Raw genomic sequence first — 22,778 nt, forward strand, 5'->3', positions numbered from 1 at the left:
GCCTCTCTTGTTCCAATTGATAGTCTTGGTCCACTAGGAGTTTCTTGGTCGAATTGGTGCTGTTGGGCTCTGTTTCTCCAGGAGCAGCTTAGTCCAATCAATGTTAGTGGGTTCTGTCTAAGGGAGCAGTTGTTCCCAATTGGTGCAGGGTGCGCTTATGGCTCCAGCAGTTGTTGGGCTTGTAAGGGTTGGTTTATTTTTTGGTGAGGGAACAAGGAAAGGTAGCTGTCTGGTCCCTGGGACTCCAATGGCTGGGGCCTAGGGGCTAGAGACCTGGTCTGCCAGTCCAGAGATGGGGGCTTACCTGTTACCAGTTGGTGTAGGGTGGGCTTATGATTCTGGTGATCTGGTTCGGTGGCTGGGCGGTGCCTTCTTTTGTGTTCTCAGGTCTCATTTTGCTCATTTGTCAACTCCTCAGCTGATCTTGTTTCCTCAGACTTCAGACTGTAGGCTTCTGAAACATCTCCCGAATGGATCTCAGCTGAGCAGGTGTTCGGTAGGGCAATCTCACCAACACCTCCAAGTTGTTGGGTTTTGCAGGATCGGCAGCTGGGCCCTGGGTTGGCCTCAGACAGAATGTTTGGGTCCGTTCTCGCTAGGAGTCTTAGCTGTGGTCATCCTTGTGGATTCCTGGGAGTTTCCCTGGCACCAGATTTCCCCCTAACCCCATAATGGCCCTCTATCAAGATATCTCTTTCATTGCTCTCCCTCTGTTCCTCTCCAACACTGGCCATCCCAATCCCTCATGTTCCCCTGCCCCTACCACTGACCCCTCGCCCGCCCCCCCCATTTACCCAGACCTCAACTATTTCCCAGGGCAATACATACATCCCTCTTAGGGTCCTCCTTTTTACCTAACTTCAAAGAGGTCCAGAAGCAGACCTCCTCCCTTGGTTGCAGCTGGACTGATTTGGGGGTCCTATTGGCCAAAGGGACTGATGTGTCTGACAGTTGTGGGGTGCTAGGACTCAGGGTGCTTTTCAGGGGCATGGGTTTAGGGGCTGATGGCACATTTATTACCTGATTGGGCACTATTGCTGCCCATAACGGGGTCTGAGTGTGCCTGATGGTAAACATCAGCCTGGGATCATGTCCTGCGTGGGAAAGCCTCAGTCCCCAAGTCTTACCAGTTGTCCAGTCTGCTTTCTTTCCTTGGTCAGTGAATTTGATGACTCAAGAGTTGCAGCACCCCTGCTGGTGGCCCGTGGGTGTTTGGGGAAGTGCTCCTTCTCATAACATGGTCCGCAGTCGACCTGCTGCTGACCTATGGTGCATACTCCTGTCCCCAGTGCTCTCATGTCTCCTGCACTGGCTATTGTAATCAGATCCCCCAGTAAGAGAGGTGTCCAGGTAATCCATCCGGTGGACTCGCACCCCCAGCTGGCACAGTAAGCAGCCTCAGGACCCCTACACTTACGTTGCTGCTCTTTAGTGCAGGAGTGGGTGGGGACACACATAGAACCCAAGACTCCTGGTCTTACTTCACCTCCCCCAACCCCCCCCCCCCCGGGGGGGAATGACCAGAATACCCTGGAGACAATTCCTTGTGGGATGGGTCCCCATTTTCCCCCAGTAGGTCACATAAATCTACAAAAATGTCAGGGAACCATGTGTTTGGGGAAGCCGTTGTTGAAGAGGTGCTGTTGGCAATGGCTCCTGTGTCTCAGCATTTACAATCATCCAGGTCTGATTCCAATCCTGGTGGGTAAAATCATCAGTAGGAGTGATATTGCTGCCTGTGCTGCACCCAGAGCTTGAAGGGGTTGTCTGGATCCCTTGAAGCTTCCCATCCTTCGCCCTGGTGCAAAAGGATCACCGGCCTGGCATGGGTATAGTGGATCCACATAGCCATACCGTTAACTTAATGGTAGTGGGTGTGGTCAGCAGAACGATGTAGGGTCCCTTGTACCTGGGCTACAACTACTGCTGGTGGTGTCTCTTCACATATACCCAATCACCCAGTCAGTACCTGCGGGGTTCAATGGGGACACCAGATTCATAGAGGGCTCTTAATTTGGGCCAAATTTTCTTGTGAGTCCAATGGACCCCTCATATAGCATCAAGGAGGTCTTTTCATCCAGTTCTGCCAGCAGATCTTCCTGGATCTTGGGGGGTAAGGTTGGGGATGATGGGGGGTAAGGTGCCAAACATAATTTCAAATGGGGTTAGCCCCATCTGATAAGGGGAGTTCCTAGTCCTATACAAGGCAACAGAAAGGAGAACCACTCAGCCTGTGCCAGTCTCTAAGATTAATTTAGGTAAGGTCTCTTAAAAAGAATTCTGTTCATGCACTCTACCTATCCTGAACGCTGGGGTCTATAAGCACAGTGTAATTTCCAGTCACACCCCAGGATGGTGGCCAAATTCTGACTCAGCTGGGACACAAAAGCTGGTCCATTGTCTGACTGGTTTCGTGCCACTGAGCTTGGTTCCTGGATTTTGGGGGTTGATCACTACATTGGTGAGTTGGCAAGCCTTGCAGTTGGTAATATTTACAATTTTTTGTTGTGCATCTTTGATTCTTATCCTCAACTGTCTAACCAAGTCCTGCATTCTCCGTGTTCCCATATGAGGATGGATGGATCTTGTTGAGCAGTCTCTCTCCCTGATGTTCAGGCAGGATGATTTTGCTGTCTGCAGCTCTCTACCACCCGTCTAGACACTGGGTCATAGGGAGGATCTTGATCCAGGCAAGGCCTTCCTTAGTATACCTAGGATTTTTGGGTAGATTAGGTGCCCCTGGGTCCACCAGTACATGGTCTCTTGAGTGCCACCTGCCAGGCAGTTTTGTCAGCCAGATTGTTGCCCCTGGGGTCCATTTCCTGTCTGGTGCCCAGGGCAATGGATAATGGCCAGTTTCTTGGGTAACCATAGGGCTTTAAGAAAGGCCAGGATCTCATCTTTATTTTTGATAACTTTTCCTTCCACGGTTAACAGTCTCCTTTCTTTATATATTGCCCCATGCAAATGCACCATGGCAAAAGCGTACCAGCCATCTATGTAGACATTAACCTTCTGCCCTTGCCTCAGTTTTAATGCCTCATTTAGGGCTATCACCTGTTGGGCAGACATCCTAGTTGGCGTTGGCTCTGCCCATATTACCTCCTCTGCAGTGGTGACTGCCGCCCCTGCATACCTCCAGCCTTCCTGCATGAAGCTGCTGCTGTCATTATACTAGGCAATGGGGTGTCCCACAAGTCTGGCCTAATGCTGTGTGCCTGGGCCAGGATCCTGGAGCAGTCATGCAGCAGCGCTTCCAGGTCAAGATCAGGCAGTAGAGTAGCCAGACTCAGAGTTGAGGGCATCTGGAAAGTTATTCTGGCAGAGTTAAGCAACAGAGTGATAATGAGTCATTTGGGTATTGCTCAGCTCCCCATGGGGGCCTGTTTGAGAACTCCCTCAAGAGCATGGGTGGTGGTTATGGTGAGACTTTGTCCCAAGAACAGCTTGTCAGCACCCTTAACCAGTGCAGAGGCTGGGTGGCCATCGGCTGCCATGGGATCCAGTTTATTTGATGTATAGGCTATGGGCTGTTGTCAGGGGCCAAGTGTTTGGGTTAGGGCTCCCTTGGCCCTTTGTTTTCATCTATATATAGGTGAAATGGTTTGGTCACATCTGGCAGACCCAGTGCCAGGGCTGAGAGCAGGCTTTGAGTTTTTCAAAGGCCAACTGGTGCTCCTTAGTCCAGATGAAATCTTGCCCTTCTTTGGTGACCTCATGTAAGGGCTTGGCCAGTTGGCGCTCTTCTGGTTCTGCAGTAGTGGCTAGCAGCACACTAGCGGGGTGCTGATTCTTGCACTGCTCCCTTTCAATTTCCTTTTCCTCCGCACTATCCCTTCCATTATACACTTTCTCGGACACCTTTACTAAATCCCTAATGCTCTTTTCTCTGAGGTGTCCCAGCTTCTGTAGCTTTCTCTTGATATCCAGAGCTGACTGGCTAATGAAAGCTGGAGTCATTGCAGCACTATTTTCCTGGGGCTCAGGATCATAAGGTGTTTACCTTCTGGAGGTGCTCCAGGATGCATCATCTACTTCCTGTCTAACATCATAGGCTTTATTCAAATTCACAGGCCACCTTGCAGCTGCCTTGAGACCCACCAACAGTCTGGCAATAGACCAGGAGGTCCCTCCTACCTTCAGCCATGTCCCACACCAGGCAAACCAGGGGGGAAGCTGCATCTATGAGGGCCTAGTTAGCTGTGCGCTCTCCAGTAGGACCTGGAACCAGCTTCCAGGCCTCTTGTCTATCCAGTCTCTCTCCTCTGTCATGAAGAGGACCTGCAAAAGCTGCTGACAGTCAGGCCACATGGGGAGATAACGTAAACAATAGGTCCAGCCTATATTCTTTACTCCCAGGGTCTGTGGAAGAGTCTAACAACCAGCTGAGGATTCTAATCTGAAGGATATCAAATAAATCTAAGCACAGAGTTCGTTAGTCCATTCACTTTATTTTTTGAAGTCAATTCTATCTACAGTTTCTTTTCTGTTCTCATACTTAGGTCCTCTCAGTCCCTCCTGCTGTCAATGCCTTCTGCTCACGTCTACCTAGTTCTTTCCATCTCCGTCATCTCTGTTCTTCTCAATCAGCTCTCTTCTGCTGTGAGGTCACCAGTATGTATAAACAGTAATTCTTTGGCAAAGCAATGTGTGGCTTGAAGTTTTCAGGGTCGCAGAGAGAGGTGATAAGGATCCACACATAAAGGAATAAATGTCAGCTTCCAATTACAACTCAAAAGGGGAGTGACTAAAGGGGAGTTCTCTGGTAGGGTCAAGATCACTTAGGGAATCTAGGAATAGCACCTGCCTGAGGAGGAATTAAAACTTAATCTGCACAAGAAAGAAGCTTGGCACCTATCACCTGCCTGGCCTTGACAGCAATCTCTGTGGGTCAGTGGGAAGTAACTACCTTAACTCAGTAACTAGCAAATGGCTAAAACATCATCCCAGGAATATGAGCAGTAAATCTCTTAAGCTAGGGTCTTGTATAAATAACCTGGAGTGAAGGTAAGAAGTTGAAGATTTAATTGTTAGTGATTCTTTTCTCTATCTGTGAGTAAGATGAGCTAATGTTTATCTGTGTGCAGTTTTGTCCTTGGAAAAAGGTATCTTTGCTGAAATACTTTTGTCCGGAGAATAAACACAGCTGGGGACAGTTATCCAATTATCCCAAATGTATAGGGAAAGTTGTGCCCAAGGTTGAGATGCAATCGTGAGATTACGTGTACACATAACATAGAGATGCACAGTAAATGGGGAGAATCATAGCTGTTATTGCATAGAAGTCTACAAGAGACAGCCAGTTCATTCAAAAGGCAGGAATTCCCTAACGCCTTGCTAGACTGTTTCCTCTGTTCTCAGTTCTGATAGGTTGACCTGAACTCTAGTTGGCACTGCTGAATACTCTCATGGACTTTTGCTACCAGTGGCTCTCAACAGGGAGATGGGTGAAGAGAATTGTCTCAAAGAGGCTAATCAGCTGCTTAGGTTTTTCTGAGAAGGGTGCATTTTGGGCTCTCCAATTGTAAAGATCACTAGTGGTACAGTTGACTCCCATCCTGGTTGGGGGTCCTGCCACCCTAAGGGGAAGGACTGTTGTGCTAGGATCAGGGCTATCTCCCCTACATCTCTGAGCCAGTCCCTCTTGCCCCAGAGGCAGAGCATTCAGGGCTGGCAGAGGAGCCAGCTGAACTGGCAGGGGGGTGGGAGTGGGGGCTGGCACTGGGACGGCTGCACCAGGATCGGTGGTATAAGGGTGGTGGTGGGGGGATCTTTTCCTCTGTGTTGCTTCCTTGAAGGGCCTCCGGCTTAGGAGCTGAAGGGGCCTTCACAGGTTAAGTCTTTCTCGGCAGCAGCCAGGACCTTAACCTGTTGGGGCAAGAATGGTTTAATCCGGGAAGGGGGGGGTCCTCTACTAAGTCTCTAAGGACCACTATGTAGGGCACTTGGTTGGGATGCCCCACTCGTAGTCTGAAGACAACTTCCTTCATTGCCCCATAAGGACCAAGTTGAAGGTTCCCTTGGGAGGCCAGCCAATGTTGATTGCCAGCCATCAACTGCTGACCTGCAAAAGGTGACAAGTTTAGACTTTTAAATCAGAATTGAAAGATTATGAGCATGTGTGTTAACATCTTGGTAGTGAGTTAAGAGAAAGTCCAGAGAAGTTGTCTGTCTCATAGCATTTGTTGCTGTCAGAAACACAAATACAGAGAAACACAGACACCACAGAAGACCAAGGGAACAAGAGAAAGGCTTGCCCCAATGAGACTGAAAGCAGAGTGTCAAAGAGAATGATGGTTTGCTACCATGTTGTGGGGGCGACCCACTTGTGCACCCAAATACCGTCCTGATCTGAGGCTCTCCATCCTCAAGCAAACAGATGTGGGGCTCTCCACCTCTGCCACAGGGGTGGAGAACGTCTGGAACGTCTTCCGGCCCTTTGTGATCACGGTCCTGCAGCGTGTTCGCTCTGATTGTAATCACTGACTTAGGCCCACCACAGAAACAACACTAGACAGACAGGACTGACCCACACTTAAGAGACACTTACTGGCTGGTCAGGGACTCTCCACTATGGAGTCCATGGGTCATGGGGGTTCCTGACCGATGCACCAAATGTTGTATCCACGTTGCAAAAACCCAAGAGACCACCAAAGAGCTGGTTCTGATGCAAACACACAAGGGCCTTTATAGTCAGGTTCAAATCCAGTCAGCAGCCCTTATGCTCCAATGCCACCGATGGGAAGAATGTAGCCCCAAGCTCAGGAGTGGGAGTTTTTAAAAACACACACACACACACACACACACACACACACACACACACACACACACACACACAACCCAGGAGTTACATACCTTGGCATTTTGGGATTGGGTAATGGAATATGGAGCAAGGCGATTTTTGAAAGTATTGGTTAAACTTTTGAGTCGAAACCACAATCTGCTGACAGGGTATCTGCAAGGGCCATAAACCATTGATAGAATATCTGCAGGAACATCTGGATCCTGTTCATTTTCACTGCCACGTTTCCTAATTGGCTGCTTCTAGGGTATCTGTTCGAATTTCACTGTCACAGCACATTCCTGAGGTTATTCCTGGAACTGAGTTCAGCCCCTGGTCACCAGATAGTCTAAGAGGGAAAATGGTGGCCCTTCCCTAAGATGGAGTCTGTAAAGTTAAGTCTATGTCTTCACATGTTGTAGTCTGATTGTCCTTTGCTTTACATCTAGAATCCACTTATGAGTGAGTACATACCACGTTTGTCACTCAGGATATTTTCTAGTTCCATACATTTGCCTGCAAATTTCATGCTGTCATTGTTTTTTTATGGCTAAGTAATACTCCGTTGTGTCTATGTACCACATTTCCTTTATCCATTCTTTGATTGAGGGGCATCTAGGCTGTTTCCAGGTTCTGGCTATTATGAATGCTGCTGCTCTAAACATAGTTGAACAAGTGTCCTCGTGGTATGCTCAAGCATCCTTTGGGTATATGGGTGGCACTTACTTATAACCCCAGCACTTAAAAAAGGCTAGTGTTAATCCTCAAGGTGAGAATAAGACCAGTACCACAATTCTGAACCAAAAAAGTTTTTGTTTTTATTTGGTTTTTCGAAACAGGGTTTCTCTGTGTAGCTTTGAAGCCTGTCCTGGAACTCATTCTGTAGACCAGGCTGGCCTCAAATTCACAGAGATCCACCTGCCTCTGACTCCTGGATGCTGGGATTAAAGGCATGCGCCATCACCACCGGCTTGAGCCAAATTTGAAGCAAACTTTAATTAAATACTGGTCAGGATGACTCTAGCCAGGCTGTACAATTATCCAAATAGGGAGAAACCAAAGAGCCTGGTGATTTTGACATGAACATAGTCCTTGTCCATCACATAGGGTTAGCTTGGGCTGGGAACCAGGAGCATCAGCAGAGGCTTGTCACAAGACTGTAAGCCATTCCTACATAATGAGGGTTTGGGGTTGAGGCAGAGCCAACAGTCCTTCATCATGTTAGGTGTAGAATGGCTGAGGAAATGTTACCATTTGCATACTCAGAAGTGGGACCTCAGCCAGAGGATAGGCAGAGGTTCTAGGCAGAAGTTTCTGTACACCAGCTGCTGCCAAGTAACCACACAGAGGCTTAATATTAATCATAAAGGATCAGCCAATAACTCAGGCTCGTTACTAGATAATTCTTAAATTTTAAATTAACCCATGTTTCTTATCTATGCCTTGCCACGTGGCTTGGTATATTTTCTCAGGATGGCATGCCCATCTTGCTTCTCTCTGCATCTGTTTCTGACTCCCAGACTCCGCACTTTTTCTTCCCAGCATTCTCTCAGTTTGGCTCTCCTGTCTAAACTCTACCTGTCCAGCTACTGGTCAGCTTCTCTATTAATCACAGAGACATACATATATATTCACACAGTGTAAAGGAATATTCCACATTTCACATTTTTTGTCTAAATAAAGGTTTTAATTCTAACATAAGAAAACTATAGACAATAAGAACAATTAACATGTAAGAATTACATTCACAATGTCCAATACACTTGCATTTGGCAAATTCAGAGAAAATACTCCATTATCTATCCTATCTTGGTGAGTCCAAAGCGTTATGCCTAATTCACTTTCTATCCTAACTTGTATCACCAACCCAAAACTATCCTTTTATGTCTCTCAACCTTATACACTTTACACCTCTTTTGTGAGTTTCTTTTCTGAATTTGGTAACAAGAAAAACTGTAACTATCTAGTCTTCAACTCCATCAGAGACCTGAGAAGGACATACTAACTTAGTAAACAGGAAGTGCAGAGCAAACAACTTCCAAAACTAAGAAATGACAGAAACAGCTGGCTGCCTGGACAGTCACCCAAGGTTCCTCTGTAACATTGGGGCATCCATCTTCAGCCTACAGGCCTAGAATTATCTGACAGAATTTTCTGTGAAGCAGGAATTTTGAAGGACTGTCCCTCCTTGTCTTGGCAAAGTTTGACAGTCACTTTCTTTTGTGTCCTGCTTGTCCAATTTGGACAGCATACTGTCAGCAGTCAAGGCAAGGGCAGTTTTTTGCCCAGTGGCTAGCTTTTGCCACAAAGAAAGCAAACTCCACATGGAGGTTCTTTGATGCCCATTATCTTCTCTGAAGTAGATTGGTGCTGCCAGGAACAGACACGTCTCATTGTCATCAAAAAACCCTAAACCTTATATTATTAAAACATCTTAAATGCCATATTCTGATGATCTCTGAAGTGTTTGAAGACCACCTATCTACCTAAAATATATGTCTGACCTTGAAAACATACCTAACATGACTACACGTTTGATTGTAATAAGTGACTAATTACTAACCTGTACTTCTTTATTATCCTAAATAGTTTGTAAAAATAATTTTCAAGGACTAGAAATTTATATTACATTGTTAAGTGAGCTGTAGAGGTATAATACCTTAAACAAGAATAGAAGCATGTATATAGTATGTTCTAACAAAAATAACCTTAAATTTGTACCAGTATACAAAAATGTCTTAAACCAAAGTAGAAATATCTATACAGCATAACAAAAATAACTTCAAATTTGTATCAATATATAAAAATCCATAGCAATATAAAATATTTAAGACTAGTAGTTGCTTTTTTGGTTTAAAAGTAGATTCAATAATCTACCTTTTATCCTATCATTTCTATATCCCCCCTTTTTCTTTTCAGAATGAGTTCCCTGAATCTAATCTTTTTTATTCATCTTTTTTCCAGACCACTACCAACCCCCACAATGTAACCAACCCCCATAAATGAAGATAAATATCCATAACCCACTAGACAACCAAAACCACCCACCCCACCTCTTGGGAATGTGGGCGTCGTGTTCTTAAAATTGCTTCCTGCTGTCTGGGGGCGATGGCATCTTTAGGGGACCCTGAGAAATTGGGAAAATTGTCAAGTCCTGGGAGAGCTAGCTGTATCACTTGTTGTCCAGTCTCTGTGTAATGGGAAAGTGCAGGGGGCTTATCTCAAGTCCTGGATAGAGTAGTCTGTGAGACTGGACCATCTCAGCTAGCCACCTTGACTTTGTAGTCCAAAACCGATCTTTGGGTGGTGTTTGTCAGCTTAGTGGCCTTACAACAATCCAGGTGGAATCATTGTTGTGGGGCCCCATCATCCTTTTGGAGACTTCAAAGGTTGCTGTTAGAAATGATCACAGTTCACTGCAGAAAACTTAAACATTTTAAATGTCATATGCAGCAGATCTAAAAGAGGTTAAAGGACCACAGTTTGTTAAATACATCCAGAGTATAAAAACCTAATTCCTAAGACTGGGTAGTGGTGGCACACGCCTTTAATCCCAGCACTCAAGAGGCAGAGCCAGGTGGATCTCTGTGAGTTCGAGGCCACCCTGGTCTATAGAGCAAGTTCCAGAACAGGCTCCAAAGCTACACAGAGAAACCCTGTCTTTAAAAAAAAAAAAGAAAGAAAGAAAAGTTTTTTAAAAGAGTCAAAATAAAACCAAAGAACTATAAGATTATGGCAATAGAATAGTCCCTCAATTTTGATTTTTCTTCTGTCCCATATCAGGTGTCTCTTATGACATGAGATAGAGATTTTGGATTTTCCTTTAACAGCAGATGGCTCAGGGGAGGTTAGAACAGGCAAGACAGTAGTTGGTGAGTCTTTGAAACATGGGTGTACTGGAAGAACCTGGGGAATAGGGAGGTCTCTACTGGGACCTATATGTTTTGGTTCTTACCGAATATCACTGGATGGTAATTGAGGAAGCAGGATCCAGTCCAACTGCATATAGCCTAATTCCCCAAGTTCTTCCTACATTCCAATGTGAATTTTTAGAAGAATCACAAATGTTCCAGATTTAAGTTGGAAGATAACAATGTTACAATGACCTCAACTGACAATTAGAGTTGGTTTTAGAGGGGTTGGGAGTTGTAAAAATATCATGTTCTTGGAGAGATAGTTCAGAGGTTAAGAGCACTAACTGCTCTTCCAGAGGTCCTGAGTTCAATTCCCAGCACCTACATGGTAGCTCACAACCATTTATAATGAGATCTGGTGCCCTCTTCTGTATATACAATAAATAAATCTTTAAAAAAGAATTCATGTTCTGTCTTCCAGAGGGTTAGTTTTGTAGCCCGAAGAGGCATAAAGATAGGCATTGGTGCCGGGCGGTGGTGGCGCACGCCTTTAATCCCAGCACTCGGGAGGCAGAGCCAGGCGGATCTCTGTGAGTTCGAGGCCAGCCTGGGCTACCAAGTGAGTCCCAGGAAAGGCGCAAAGCTACACAGAGAAACCCTGTCTCCAAAAAAAAAAAAAAAAACAAACAAACAAAAAAAAAAGATAGGCATTGGTACCTTGGCAGAACTTGCTTCCCTGGGCTGGACAGGCATAAACCAGGATGCTTTCCAAGTTTTTGTTTGTTTGTTTAGTTTTTTCCCAATTGCAAATATCCACAGCCCATTCCAAGTTGGAAGGGACAGAGTTTGCAGTAATCAGCTTTCAGATTAGGCTCACTGGAAGTTACAATGGTGGATAACATCTAACTTCCCATTTGCAAGTGCTTGATCTATGTGGGTTGTTATAGCTGAAGCTCAAGGGTAAAAACATAACCCAACAGATCAAGACTAACTTTACGGCTTCCACAGTCTAAGTAAAGGAGTAAAAAAGGAAAGTCAGTAACAAAACAGTCAATCTTAGAGATCTTAACTTTGAGGGGATCCTATTCAGGCACCTTTCATTTTTGACAACCCTCCCCTCTTCCACAGGATCCTCTGGGGCCTTCTTGAGAGGCACTATGAACCTTAACAGCAGTAGGCACCCAGAGAATCACAATTTGGGGCCTTTTCATCTTAGTTCCATGCAGTCAGTTTTGAAACGGTGGACTAGTATAGAACAGTGTCACCAGGTTGGAACCGGTAGTCAGGCAGGCAGTGCCTGACCAGTTGGACAGCCTGGACTTGAGGAAAACTCTTATCCAGAGTTAAATATAATCTCTTTAGGGATTAAGAGATTAGGTAATCTGTTAATAGTTCTTTATGTACCCTGGGGACCATTGGGGGTGGCCATCCATAAATTATTTCATATGGAGTAGTTTTTTCCCAGGAGGAGGTACAACAGGCCCTTAGCAGGTTCAAAGACAAGAGGTCAACCAAGTTACCACTAATCTTAAGAACATATTTATGAGAATTCTCTTAAGATTCTATTCATTCTATCTATCTATCCACCTGGCCGAGCTCCGAGAGCCCAGTTGAAGAGAGGGAAGAGGGGTTACATGAGCAAGGGGGGTCAAGATCATAATGGGTAACCCAGCTCTAAGGAACTCATGAACTTTATCCATCATATTTCTATCCTATCCTATCCTATCCTATCCTATCCTATCCTATCCTATCCTATCCTATCCTATCCTATCCATCCATCCACTCTATCATCTTTCCTTCCCTCCTTATCTATCTATGTATGTATGTATCTATCTATCTATCTATCCTGAACTCTGAGGATAATACATGCAATGTAGTTTCCAATTTATATTGAGGGCTTCTGTAGTCATTTGAGACAGTTTGGCCATGAAGGCCAGGTCACTGTCAGACCCCAGAGTTGAGGGTAGGCCAAATCTGGGTATGATTTCCATCATTAATTTCTTAGTTACTATCTGGGTCATTTCCATTCAGGTTGGAAAGGCCTCTCTCTATCTCGCCAACACTGTGTTGATAAAGACTGGCAAGTATTTATATCCCTATGACCCTTGTTTGATTTCAGTAAAGTCCAATTCCCCAAATTCATCAGATACAGAACCTTGACTTTGGTGCCCTTGGGGCAATATATCCATTTTTTGCATTCACCTGAGTGCAGGTCAAGCAGCAATTTGAGATGTTTTGAAGTACCTCCCGATGTCCAAAGACATCAAAGATTGGGAGAGATAAGTTCTACTTGAAGGTCTTCTTTATGTACTTGAAGGTCTTCCTCAAGCCTCGGGGATTGTGACTCACATAAAGAAGCCAGAGGTCTCTTTAGGAGGCTATGAGACATTCTTGAAACATGTGTCTCTGTACTTATGCAGGAATAAGATATTCAAAACAAAGTAAATGTAAAAAGGTCAACAAGATTTGGTGGGCTAGAGGAGTTGGCCACAGATCAGATTATAAGCCCCATCCCACTATTAACTCAGGCAATTATGTGGCATATACAGCAACAAAGTTAGATTAGCTGAAGTTACCTTAGCCCTATACAAAGACTTATATTGATGACCAAAGTATGGAGTGGAAAGATGATAAAAGAATGAGATGTCAGGGCCTCCCTTTCTTAGGAAAGTTAGCACATGCAGAGCCACTGTGATATCATATGACTAAGGAACAACAGAATGCCAGAATTAGACATATAGACAAATTCTACGAAGATATAAAATATAAACATTGTATTATGCCAGAATTTGAATAATTACAGCAGCTTAAGCCTGAAGATTTTTCTTGGGCACTCTGACCATGGAGTTAATAATACACTGCTTGGGACATGGCAATATGCCTGGCTGCCTTGAAGACTTTGTTTTGGTCTGATGTCCTTGTAACCACAAAAGCTAGTCAGCTAGATAGCTGAGAAGAGGCTATCATATGCCTCTAGATTCTTAAAAATTACGTTACTGGATTAATGAGTAAGAATGGTAGCTCTGTTTATTAATGATGTCAAAACTTAGGAAAAATGATTAAAATGATAACTCTGTTCTGTCACAGTTTATTAATGACTAAAAGATGAGCAAAAGGAAGTGAAACACATGTCTAAAACAAAAAATGATATGATCTATGTTTTGGACATCATGATGCATCTAGCTTACTAAATTTATATAAATAAAGAAGCACTCTGACTACAAGATCCTCCCAACCACCATGGCCTGGCTTACCTCCTTCTGTCGTCAACTCCTTACAACCTCTTCTGGGACCTACCCCACCAGGGATGGCTCCTGGCAAATGAGGTCCAGCTGGCTACCCTGAATGACATTCTGGATCTTCAGGCAATCATGTATGACTTCCTGAGGGTCAATGTCCAGGAACAGGGTAGCAAGGTTGATAGCCATGGATTTGTCAAAAGCCAATCTATCATTATTTAGAAGGGCCTGGTATAGGGTTAGAGGAATATCAGACATCCAGCAGTATCATCTCTTAATGAGAGTCTTAATGCATGTGGGATCGTTATGGTCAGATTCTGTCCCAGGGTAAGCTTGTCTGCCTCCTTTACAAGGATTGGTAGCTGCCACTGCTTGTAGATAAGGGGGCTGTCCTGAGGCCACATGATCCAATCTTGTTGAAATGTAGGCAACTGACCTTTTCCAGGGACCCAGGGCTTGGGTCAGGACTCCTTTGGCAATGTCCTTTCTCTCATGGACACAGAGGAGGAAGGGCTTGGAGGTGTCAGGAAGAGCTAAGGCAGAAGCCTGCAAAAGCGCCTTTTAAGAGCTGCTAACTTTCCTCAGTGCACTCCAAAGGGGTGTTAGCCCTGCCATGGCTGAGTACACGGGTCTGGCAATTTCAGCAAACCTGGGTATCCAGAGGCAGCAAATACACAATAGCTCCCAGGACCTCTAATCTGCCTCTTTGTGGTTTGAGTAGGGGTTCAAATTATGACTTCTATCCAGGCCTTTGATAACAGTCTTTCTCCTTCCTTTAATTCATATCCCAAATAGGTGACCCACAGTGAGCAAATCTGAGCTTTCTCCGTGGAAACCTGATAGCCTCGTTGAGCCAGAGTTCTTAAAGAGACCCCGAGTAGCTAAACAGTCCTTGAATTTTTTTGCACCCAGCAACAAATCATCCACATCCTGGAGTAAGGTAACTTCTGGATACTCACTGCAGAAGAGACTTAAGTCCCCGTTGAAGGCTTCCTCGAAGATGGTAGGGGAACTGCTGAACCCCTGAGGTAATCCAGTCCAGGTCAGTTGCCCTGATATTCTCAGTTCAGGGTCAGCACATTCAAATGTAAAGATGGGCTGGCTTAGTTTTGACAAGGGAATGGAGAAAAACGCATCCCTTAGATCCAGTACCGCATAAACCCGCTCAGGCAGCAGCATGCTGAGCAGAGTATGAAGAGGGTTAGCAACAGTTGGGCAAACAGGTTTCTTCCTGCTCATTCACTCACTCCCCTTAAACCCTGGACTGGTCGATAGGGTTGGTCCCAGGCTTTGGGACTGGTAATAGGGGTGTTCCAGGCTGACTGGCATGGAATGAGTATGCCTGTCTTGAGGAGGCGACTGAGATGTATCTTGATTCCCTCTCTGGTCTCTGTACTGATGGGATACTGTCTGACTCAGATGGGCATGGCCTCAGAAGTCAGCTGAGCTATAACTGGCAGCGCATGCCTGGCCAGACCAGGACTGGTTCTGGCTCAGACAGCAAGAACATCCCTGATCAGTTGCTCGTTTAGTCTCCCCTCAGGGGCGTGGGTCAGACCCTAGAGGAGAAAGAGCAGGAGGTACTACTGGATTAAGGGACAGGTAATGGTCAGGATTGTGGCTGGGCACCCTAGCTTATCTCCTGAGAATGAGATGGTTGCCTGGAGCTTGCTTAGGACGTCACTTCCCAGCAAAGGGAATGGGCACATTCAAGACTAACAAGGAATGGATCATTGTCCTCTCTCCCAGATTAACAGTCCATGTTGTAGTCCATTTAGATTTGTTTGAATGGCAAGAGGCCCTAGGGGTTTTGTAATACCAAATGTGAAGCCCCCATATCGACTATGAAGTTTACAGGTTGGTACTAATTGAAAAGATTATTACCATCGACTCCTGGGGGGCTGATTTGAAAAAGCCATGGCCCCACTATTCTCCTAAAGCCAAACGTGGCCTTGGCCAGGGAGGACCTACCCATCTCTGTTTGGGGCATTCATGTTTCCAGTGCCCCAATTCCTTGCAGTAAGCACACTGGTCTCTTCGCAGAGGCCTCCCCCTTCTGTTGTATGTTGTTTGGCCAGGACCGAAGGAGCCAAAGGAATGTTGCCCATAGATCACATGCTTAAACAGCTCGATTTGTTTTTCCATCTCTCTGTTGTCAAACACTTCCTGGGCGACTTCCAATAATTCTGACCTACTCATCTCAAAAAATCGATCCATGCTTTGAATTTCTTTCCGTATGTCTGGGGAAGACTGGGCTGCGAAGCTCAGGTTAACCGTGAAGCGGTTTGCTGGGTCATCTGGATCTATGGATGTATAGTCACGGTATGCCTCCAGGAGGCGTTCCAGAAACGCTGCCGGGGGTTCCTTGGGACCTTGCATTGTATCTGTCACCTTGGAATAGTCAGTGGGCTTCCGGGCTGCCCGTTTTAGTCTATTGAGCAAAGCCTGGTGGTAATCATTGAGGAACCTCCTACCTTCCTCTGTCCTGTAGTTCCAGTCTGGTCTCTGCGTAGGCAGGGCATCCATTCCACCAAGTTGTTTAGCTGCATCCTTCAGAATCTTTTCCCGCTCCCACTTTGTGAAGAGGATATATAAGATGATTTGACACTCATCCCAAGTAGGACGGTGGATGAGGAAGACCATTTCAATTAGAGAGATTAGGGGCTTTGGGTCTGTGCTAAAAGAGGGGCACTGCACCTTCCAGTTAAGAAGATCCCTGGTGGTTAAAGGCTCATAGGCTATATGGCTCCACGTTGTGCTGAAAGGAAGGTTCTGGATGTTCTGGTTATAAAGATCAGTGCTGGTAAAAGGCACACAGGCATCAGAGGGCGGGGGTAGAGCTTGGGGTGGGGGTTGAGGTGGAGGGGGTGTTACAGGTTTGGGCTGAGGTGGGGGACGTGTCACAGGTTTGGGTTGGGGTGGGGTGTGTGTCACAGGTTTGGGTTGAGGTGGGGGACATGTCACAGGTTTGGGTTGGGGTGGGGTGTGTGTTACAGGTTTGGGTTGAGGTGGGGGACATGTCACAGGTTTGGGTTGAGGTGGGGGACATGTCACAGGTTTGGGTTGAGGTGGGGGACATGTCACAGGTTTGGGTTGACGTGGGGGCTGAAGGAGGTGAGGCGATGGAGAATGAGGAAGGCCATTTCTGACCAAATAACCCTTCATCCATGGCGGTGGATTAGATGTTGCTTCTGCCCAAGGCAAAATGTATCCAATTTGGTTCAGCTCACCAGGTAAACTGCGGGCAAAATCTACTACGGCCCATGCCACCTGGGGATCGAAGGTGCCCCTAGAGGGCCATCTGACCTCGAACGTGGGCCATATATATTGACAGAAGTTCCGGAGACGTTTCTTGGTAATGCGGTACTTGTAACACTTCTTAACACTACGGGTGTAAAGTTCATCAAAATTGTCCATTACACAGTTTAAGGGAGTATCAATTTTACTAGTCTTATTTCCCATTTTGTCGACCAGTCACCGCAAGTCCAAACCACAGAAAACTCAGGAAAAAAGAGACAGAAAAGACAAAACAGCACAGGGCACAGGGGCCCAAGAACCAGGCGGGCAGTGTGACTTCTCCTTAGAGCCCTGGACAGGAGTTCATGTGTCTCCTAAAACACCTCACTGCCCCTAAATGGGATCCCAACAGGACCAGGACCAGATGTTAGGAAAACTGGAGGACTTACCCACAGAGGCCTCCTCGGACAGGTGCTTACTGGTTTTCTTTTGATGTAGCCTTGGGCCAGCCAAACCGAAAGCGAGCCGCGGCCCTCGGAATGTCTCAAGGGGCACACCCCACGGGAAGTGACGCTCCAGTCCCTGGGGTTCGAAGGGAAGGGTCTGAGATCTGAATTTGGGTAAGGGGTCTTATATCACCCAAGCCTCCAAACGTTAACCCCACTGAATAAGCATCAAGACCATCTCAGTCTGTGCCCAGCCGCCTATGTGATAGGCGGCTGTCTTCCCCCTAAGACAGGGTTCGAGAGAACAGCCCCGAGCAACCTCTCTCACAGGACGAGACCCCACGGACGGAGACTTTGCGAGCAGGCGGGTTTACAGAAGGAGAACGCCGCAGCTGTGGAACTCTTCCTGGACCATCGGGTACAAAACGCCTTGAGGCTATGGGGCCGGCGGGGGGCCGCCGAGTGCCGAGAACTAAGTTTTGCCGAAGTTTCAAAGTGGCTGTTGCTCTTAAATGGCGCTCCGGGGCTTTCTCCACCCAAATTCCCGGATCCAGGAACCGGGACCCTCGGCCCCACACGCTGCAGGCCGCCTCCTCCCGCAGGGTGGCCATCCGGGTGGCAAGTGCCGACCACGGCGGCCACGCTCGGCCAGGTCCCAAACACAGTACTCACCGTGCCGACCCACGCGCGGGAAGTCGCAGCCGCCGCTGCCGCTGCCGCCGCCGCAGGCACCGCCGCAGCCCCGGGGCTCTCCCGTAACCGGACGGCTCCGAGCCCGCCAACAAACTCCTTTCTCCCAATTCCCGCCTGCGTGGGCGGTCCCGAAGCGCAAGAGCCAATCAGAGGCCGCGGCTCTGTGACGGATGGGCCAACGAACCCGTAGTACAGCTGCGTGTGGAGAAAGGGGTGGTCGCCCGGGCCGCCGGTACCCAGAGAGACCCCCGCAAGGCAGAGGAAAGAGGAAGCGACTCCCACCTGGTTCTTAAAGCGACAGGCCATTGTCTTTCTAGCCTGGTGGCCAGAATTGGATAGAGAAGACAAGTTAAGTGCCCGGCGGTGGTGGCAAACTCATCTCTGAGTTCGAGGCCAGGCCCGGTCTATAGAGGGACTTCTGGGACATCTAGGGCTACACAGACAAACCCTGTCTCGAAAAACTAAAAGGAGAGACAGTGAAACGGGGGCGGGTGGTCAGGGAGGGAGGAAGAGAGACAGAGATCCCTGGTAGGAAGAGAACCTCGCTACATAAACAGTACATAACATACATGGGGCTGGAGGCAGTCCAATGTAGCTGCAGGTTTGACCAATAACTCTGGCCCTCTAGATTTCTGAAGACTGAAGGCAAGTTGATCTGCATGTCTGGTTCTTGCAGGCATTAGGAATATCACCGACCCCTTCCCAAAATGCTCAGTAGAGTGTCTCCATTTCACCTGGATCTGGAGATAATTAAGAGGCGCCTTGGCCAGAGGTGACCAGTTGGCCTAATGTGCTGTTAAGGAACTTTCCAAAAGGCGCCATCAAATAATAGTTTCATTAAATGAATGACAGCCTGCATTTATAATTTTAGTGCCCTGCCAATTTCGTGAGGCTACAGCACTTAGGTAATTGTGGGCTGGATAAAACTTCCCATGCAAAATTGATTCTTAGCAAGTTCATAGCCATTGCCATGGTTCCTTAAAGGCTCTCTGTGAACTTGTACATGCTAACCATCTAGAATCTGGCCCACATTATCACTGCTCCCATCTTCAACTCTGAGGCCTAATTTAGGTATGGCATACATGAATATTAAATATAGCAAACGAAAAGACATCAGGGCAAGAACATGTGCTGAATTATAGACTTTAGACATGAGCTGAAAGGAAAGGAGAGATAAGGCTGCTCTGCCATCTGTTTCAGTCCGAGCTCGGACCCTGCAGCCTCCCACTGTCAGAGCCCCTACCTGCCAGCCCAGCCCAGCACACATGGAGTTCTGAGGTGAAGGGGCCCACCACGGTTTCCTCAGAAATCTCGGTGTTATACATAGTTGGCTTTGTAGTTTTGAAGTACTACCAGCAAATCTTGTAACATTCAGAACTCCCTCAGACAGAATATGATAGAAAGGGTGAAATTAACTATGACATAAATAACATAGGAGTTTGTTTCTGTGAGGGCAGCTGGGAAATATGAACTATTAGGTAAATATTTTCCCTTTTCAAGCAAAGTCAGGATTCTGTCAACATGGAAGAGGGAGGGGATTGTGAGCTCCAGGCTAAGGATAGACCTTGACTCAAAGGAGATGGATAGAAGTACAGGAGGTGGCCCTTGTGAAGTTATTATCTGGCTTCCAAAAGCATGCACACACATACACTTTCGCACCAATGCACCTGTTAGTGTCCGCGAATCTAAAATAACCCAAGCACGCACCAGAGTCCACACAAAGCAAGATTTGTATTGAACTGGGCAACAGGAAAACAAAAAACAAAAGAACTGACCGGTCAGGGACAATTGCACAGACTCATAGCTCACTATATCACCGAATGTTCATTGCAGCAAGTATTTCAGCACAAAAAACCACAAACATCAGTGCCAAGTTACAGTTACATTTTTCCACCAATCAGGATTCAAAGATTAGGGGCTTCCCCTATGTCTTTCCATCATCATCTGACACAGAGCATAAGCTGTTTAGTCCAACCAATCAGATTCATTTGTTCTTTTTGTTGTTAGGAACAACCTAACGTTTTAGAAAACCAAAGATGCATGACAGATTATTTCTTTTGTTTAAGGAGAAGGTTGGTCAGCTTTTGGAAAGTCCCCAGCTCCCCCAAGGCCTGGAAACTTGACTTTGTTCCACTCTGCAGTTAAAATGGAGTCTGAAGTCAAAATTGGAGTACTTAGAACAAGGTGCTTTTGCTTGTTTCCAGTGCACACCACACATATAAACAGGTACATAAAAAATGAATCAAGGATGATGTGTCAACCTCAATACACACTTTCCCCCAAGAATTCATGAAACATTGACCAAGCTGGCTTATGTCTGGAGCCTGAAAACAAACAATACTAAATTTAAAAAAGAATTTAAATTATATAATGTGTTCTTTGACTATAATGGAATCAAACTTAAAACTAGCAACAGAAAGATAATGAGAAAATTTCTAAACATGTAGAAATTTAGTAATATACTTCTTTTTTGAAACAGCATCTCTGTTATGTAGCTCTGACAGTCCTGGAACTCCCTATGCAGACCAGGCTGGCTTTCAACTCACAGAGATCTGTGTGCCTTTGCCTCTTGAGTGCTGCAATTAAAGGCATATAACACCACACCTGGCTTAAATAATATGCTATTTAATTGCCACAGACAAAAAGAAAATAAATCTTAAAATGAATGACCTTAAAAACGCACAAGCTGGACATGGTGGCACATGCCAATAATCCCAGCAATCAGGCATCAGAGGCAAGAAGATCAGGAGTTCAATGCCAATGTCCACTCATAACAAGTGTGAGGCCACTCTGGGCTATGATGTTTTATTTTAGAACACACACACATACACACAATCTCAAGATGTCATTCAAACTAATGTAATATTAAATGTCCCATAATGGACATATTATTATTATTATTATTATTATTTATTATTATTATTATTAATTGTGTGTATGTACATATGTGCCACCTCACACTCGTGGAGGTCAGAGGACAACCTGAGGAAGTCAGTTCTCTCTTTTTCCCATTTAGGACTGCACAGTCAAATACTCAGGTCATCAGGCCTGGGGGCAAGCAATCTCCTCTTTGTATTTTTTCAGGAAAAATCTGTAATCCCCAACAGGGTAAAATTTCTTGTACTACATTAACCATTCCTTCTAAAGTATCTGTATCAGAAGCCGCCAATAAAATGTCATCCATATACTGGTAAATAATGGATTGAGGAATTGTTTACAAACCATTTCCAGTGGTTGATGTACAAAATATTGGCATAAAGCAGGACTGTTTAACATTCCTTGAGGAAGGATTTTCATTGATATCTCTTTGCAGGCTGGGCATTATTATAAGTAGTCAATGTAAAAGCAAATTTTCTCTATCTTGTCCTTGTAAAGGGATAGTGAAGAAACAATTCTGCAAATCAATAACAAAATAAACCAATCTTTAGGTAATAAAGAAGGTAAAGGAATTCTGGACTGTTAGATTCCATGGGTTGAATTATCTTATTTCTAGCTCTCAAATCAGTTAACAATCTCCATTTTCCAGACTTCTCTTTTATTACAAATACAGGAGAATTTCAGGGACTAGTAGTTTCCTCAATGTACTTACATCTAACTATTCTTTTACTGCTTGTTTGAGCACCTGTCTCCTGAGTGCTGGGATTAAGAGCGTGCACTACCACTGCCCGGATGAAATAACATTACTTTCTATTTTTTTGTGAAGGAACATTTTCCTCTGATGACTAACAATTTTTTTTGCCAGAATATCTTTTTTTTAACTTTCCTGTTTTACATCAGATCAAGCTTTGAGCAATTTTTCACTATGCAATGGCTCTAGAGCATTTGAAATTAAATTACATAAAGACCATATTTTTAATAGTAGGGGCTCTCTTCTCTGATGAGCTCTCCTCCAAGCTCTTAACACTTGTTTTTATTCCTTCAGTTTTAATTGAACTGAGTTGTCTGAAACCAATGACAATGTCATTTAACTAATACCAAAAGCTCTGTAAGCTATTCTTCCTTCATTTTTACTCTATTTTTTTTTAAACAGGCATTGTAATAACTGCACATATCATTGCTCCTGAGATGGAAAGTTTCCCATGACCCTGCTAACCTGGAGTCCTTCTACCTTGAGAGAGCACTTTTTCAAAAATAAGATTTATTCTATGTGCTTTTCACATCATGTATCTTGAATTTAGGGATGACTCAGCCACACCTCCCCTAACAGAGTTGGATCTGATGTGCTGCTCTGGTGGGGTGCAGGGCCTTGAGAGCACTTTTTTTTTTTTTTACCTCCAGTCTTTAATAGTGTCCAGATCACTTTTTTCTTCAAGCCTTGTGTTGGGCACCAAGTGCTGTCTGTTCATTTCTCATGGGCCACTCTAGGATGATTTTTTTAGCCTTTGTAGCTTCTGGTGAACTGACTGATTGTAGCTTTGCAAAAGGCTTTTTTATTGTTACACAATTTACAAGTCAACTTCCACATGCCAAAACCTCTTATCTGAAGCTCCCCAGAGAGACAAATACCAAGGTAATTCCCAGTCACGTG

General features: G+C 45.5%; 1 protein-coding gene across 3 annotated transcripts in view; it reads right to left on the reverse strand.

Annotated features, from left to right (window-relative positions):
- LOC107402315 (uncharacterized) overlaps positions 1–21,115 on the reverse strand; it is a 39,019-nt gene extending 17,904 nt beyond the window's left edge. Inside the window, exons 1-2 of one of the 3 annotated variants that reach the window (XR_013042505.1) lie at positions 18,230–21,115; positions 17,561–17,693 (exon numbers count right to left, since the gene is read on the reverse strand). Coding sequence is in view for 2 of the 3 variants with exons in the window: in XM_076545268.1 (XP_076401383.1) it covers positions 17,561–17,693; positions 18,230–18,556 (460 nt within the window). In the remaining variant the exon portion in view is untranslated. The remainder of the gene's footprint in view (positions 1–17,560; positions 17,694–18,229) is intronic. The other 2 variants (XM_076545268.1, XM_016004237.3) reach the window with 2 other exon arrangements.
- Between the last annotated feature and the right edge of the window lie 1,663 nt (positions 21,116–22,778).

Source organism: Peromyscus maniculatus, chromosome 1 (assembly GCF_049852395.1).
Source record: "Peromyscus maniculatus bairdii isolate BWxNUB_F1_BW_parent chromosome 1, HU_Pman_BW_mat_3.1, whole genome shotgun sequence".
In the NCBI taxonomy this organism is placed as follows: Eukaryota; Metazoa; Chordata; class Mammalia; order Rodentia; family Cricetidae; genus Peromyscus; species Peromyscus maniculatus.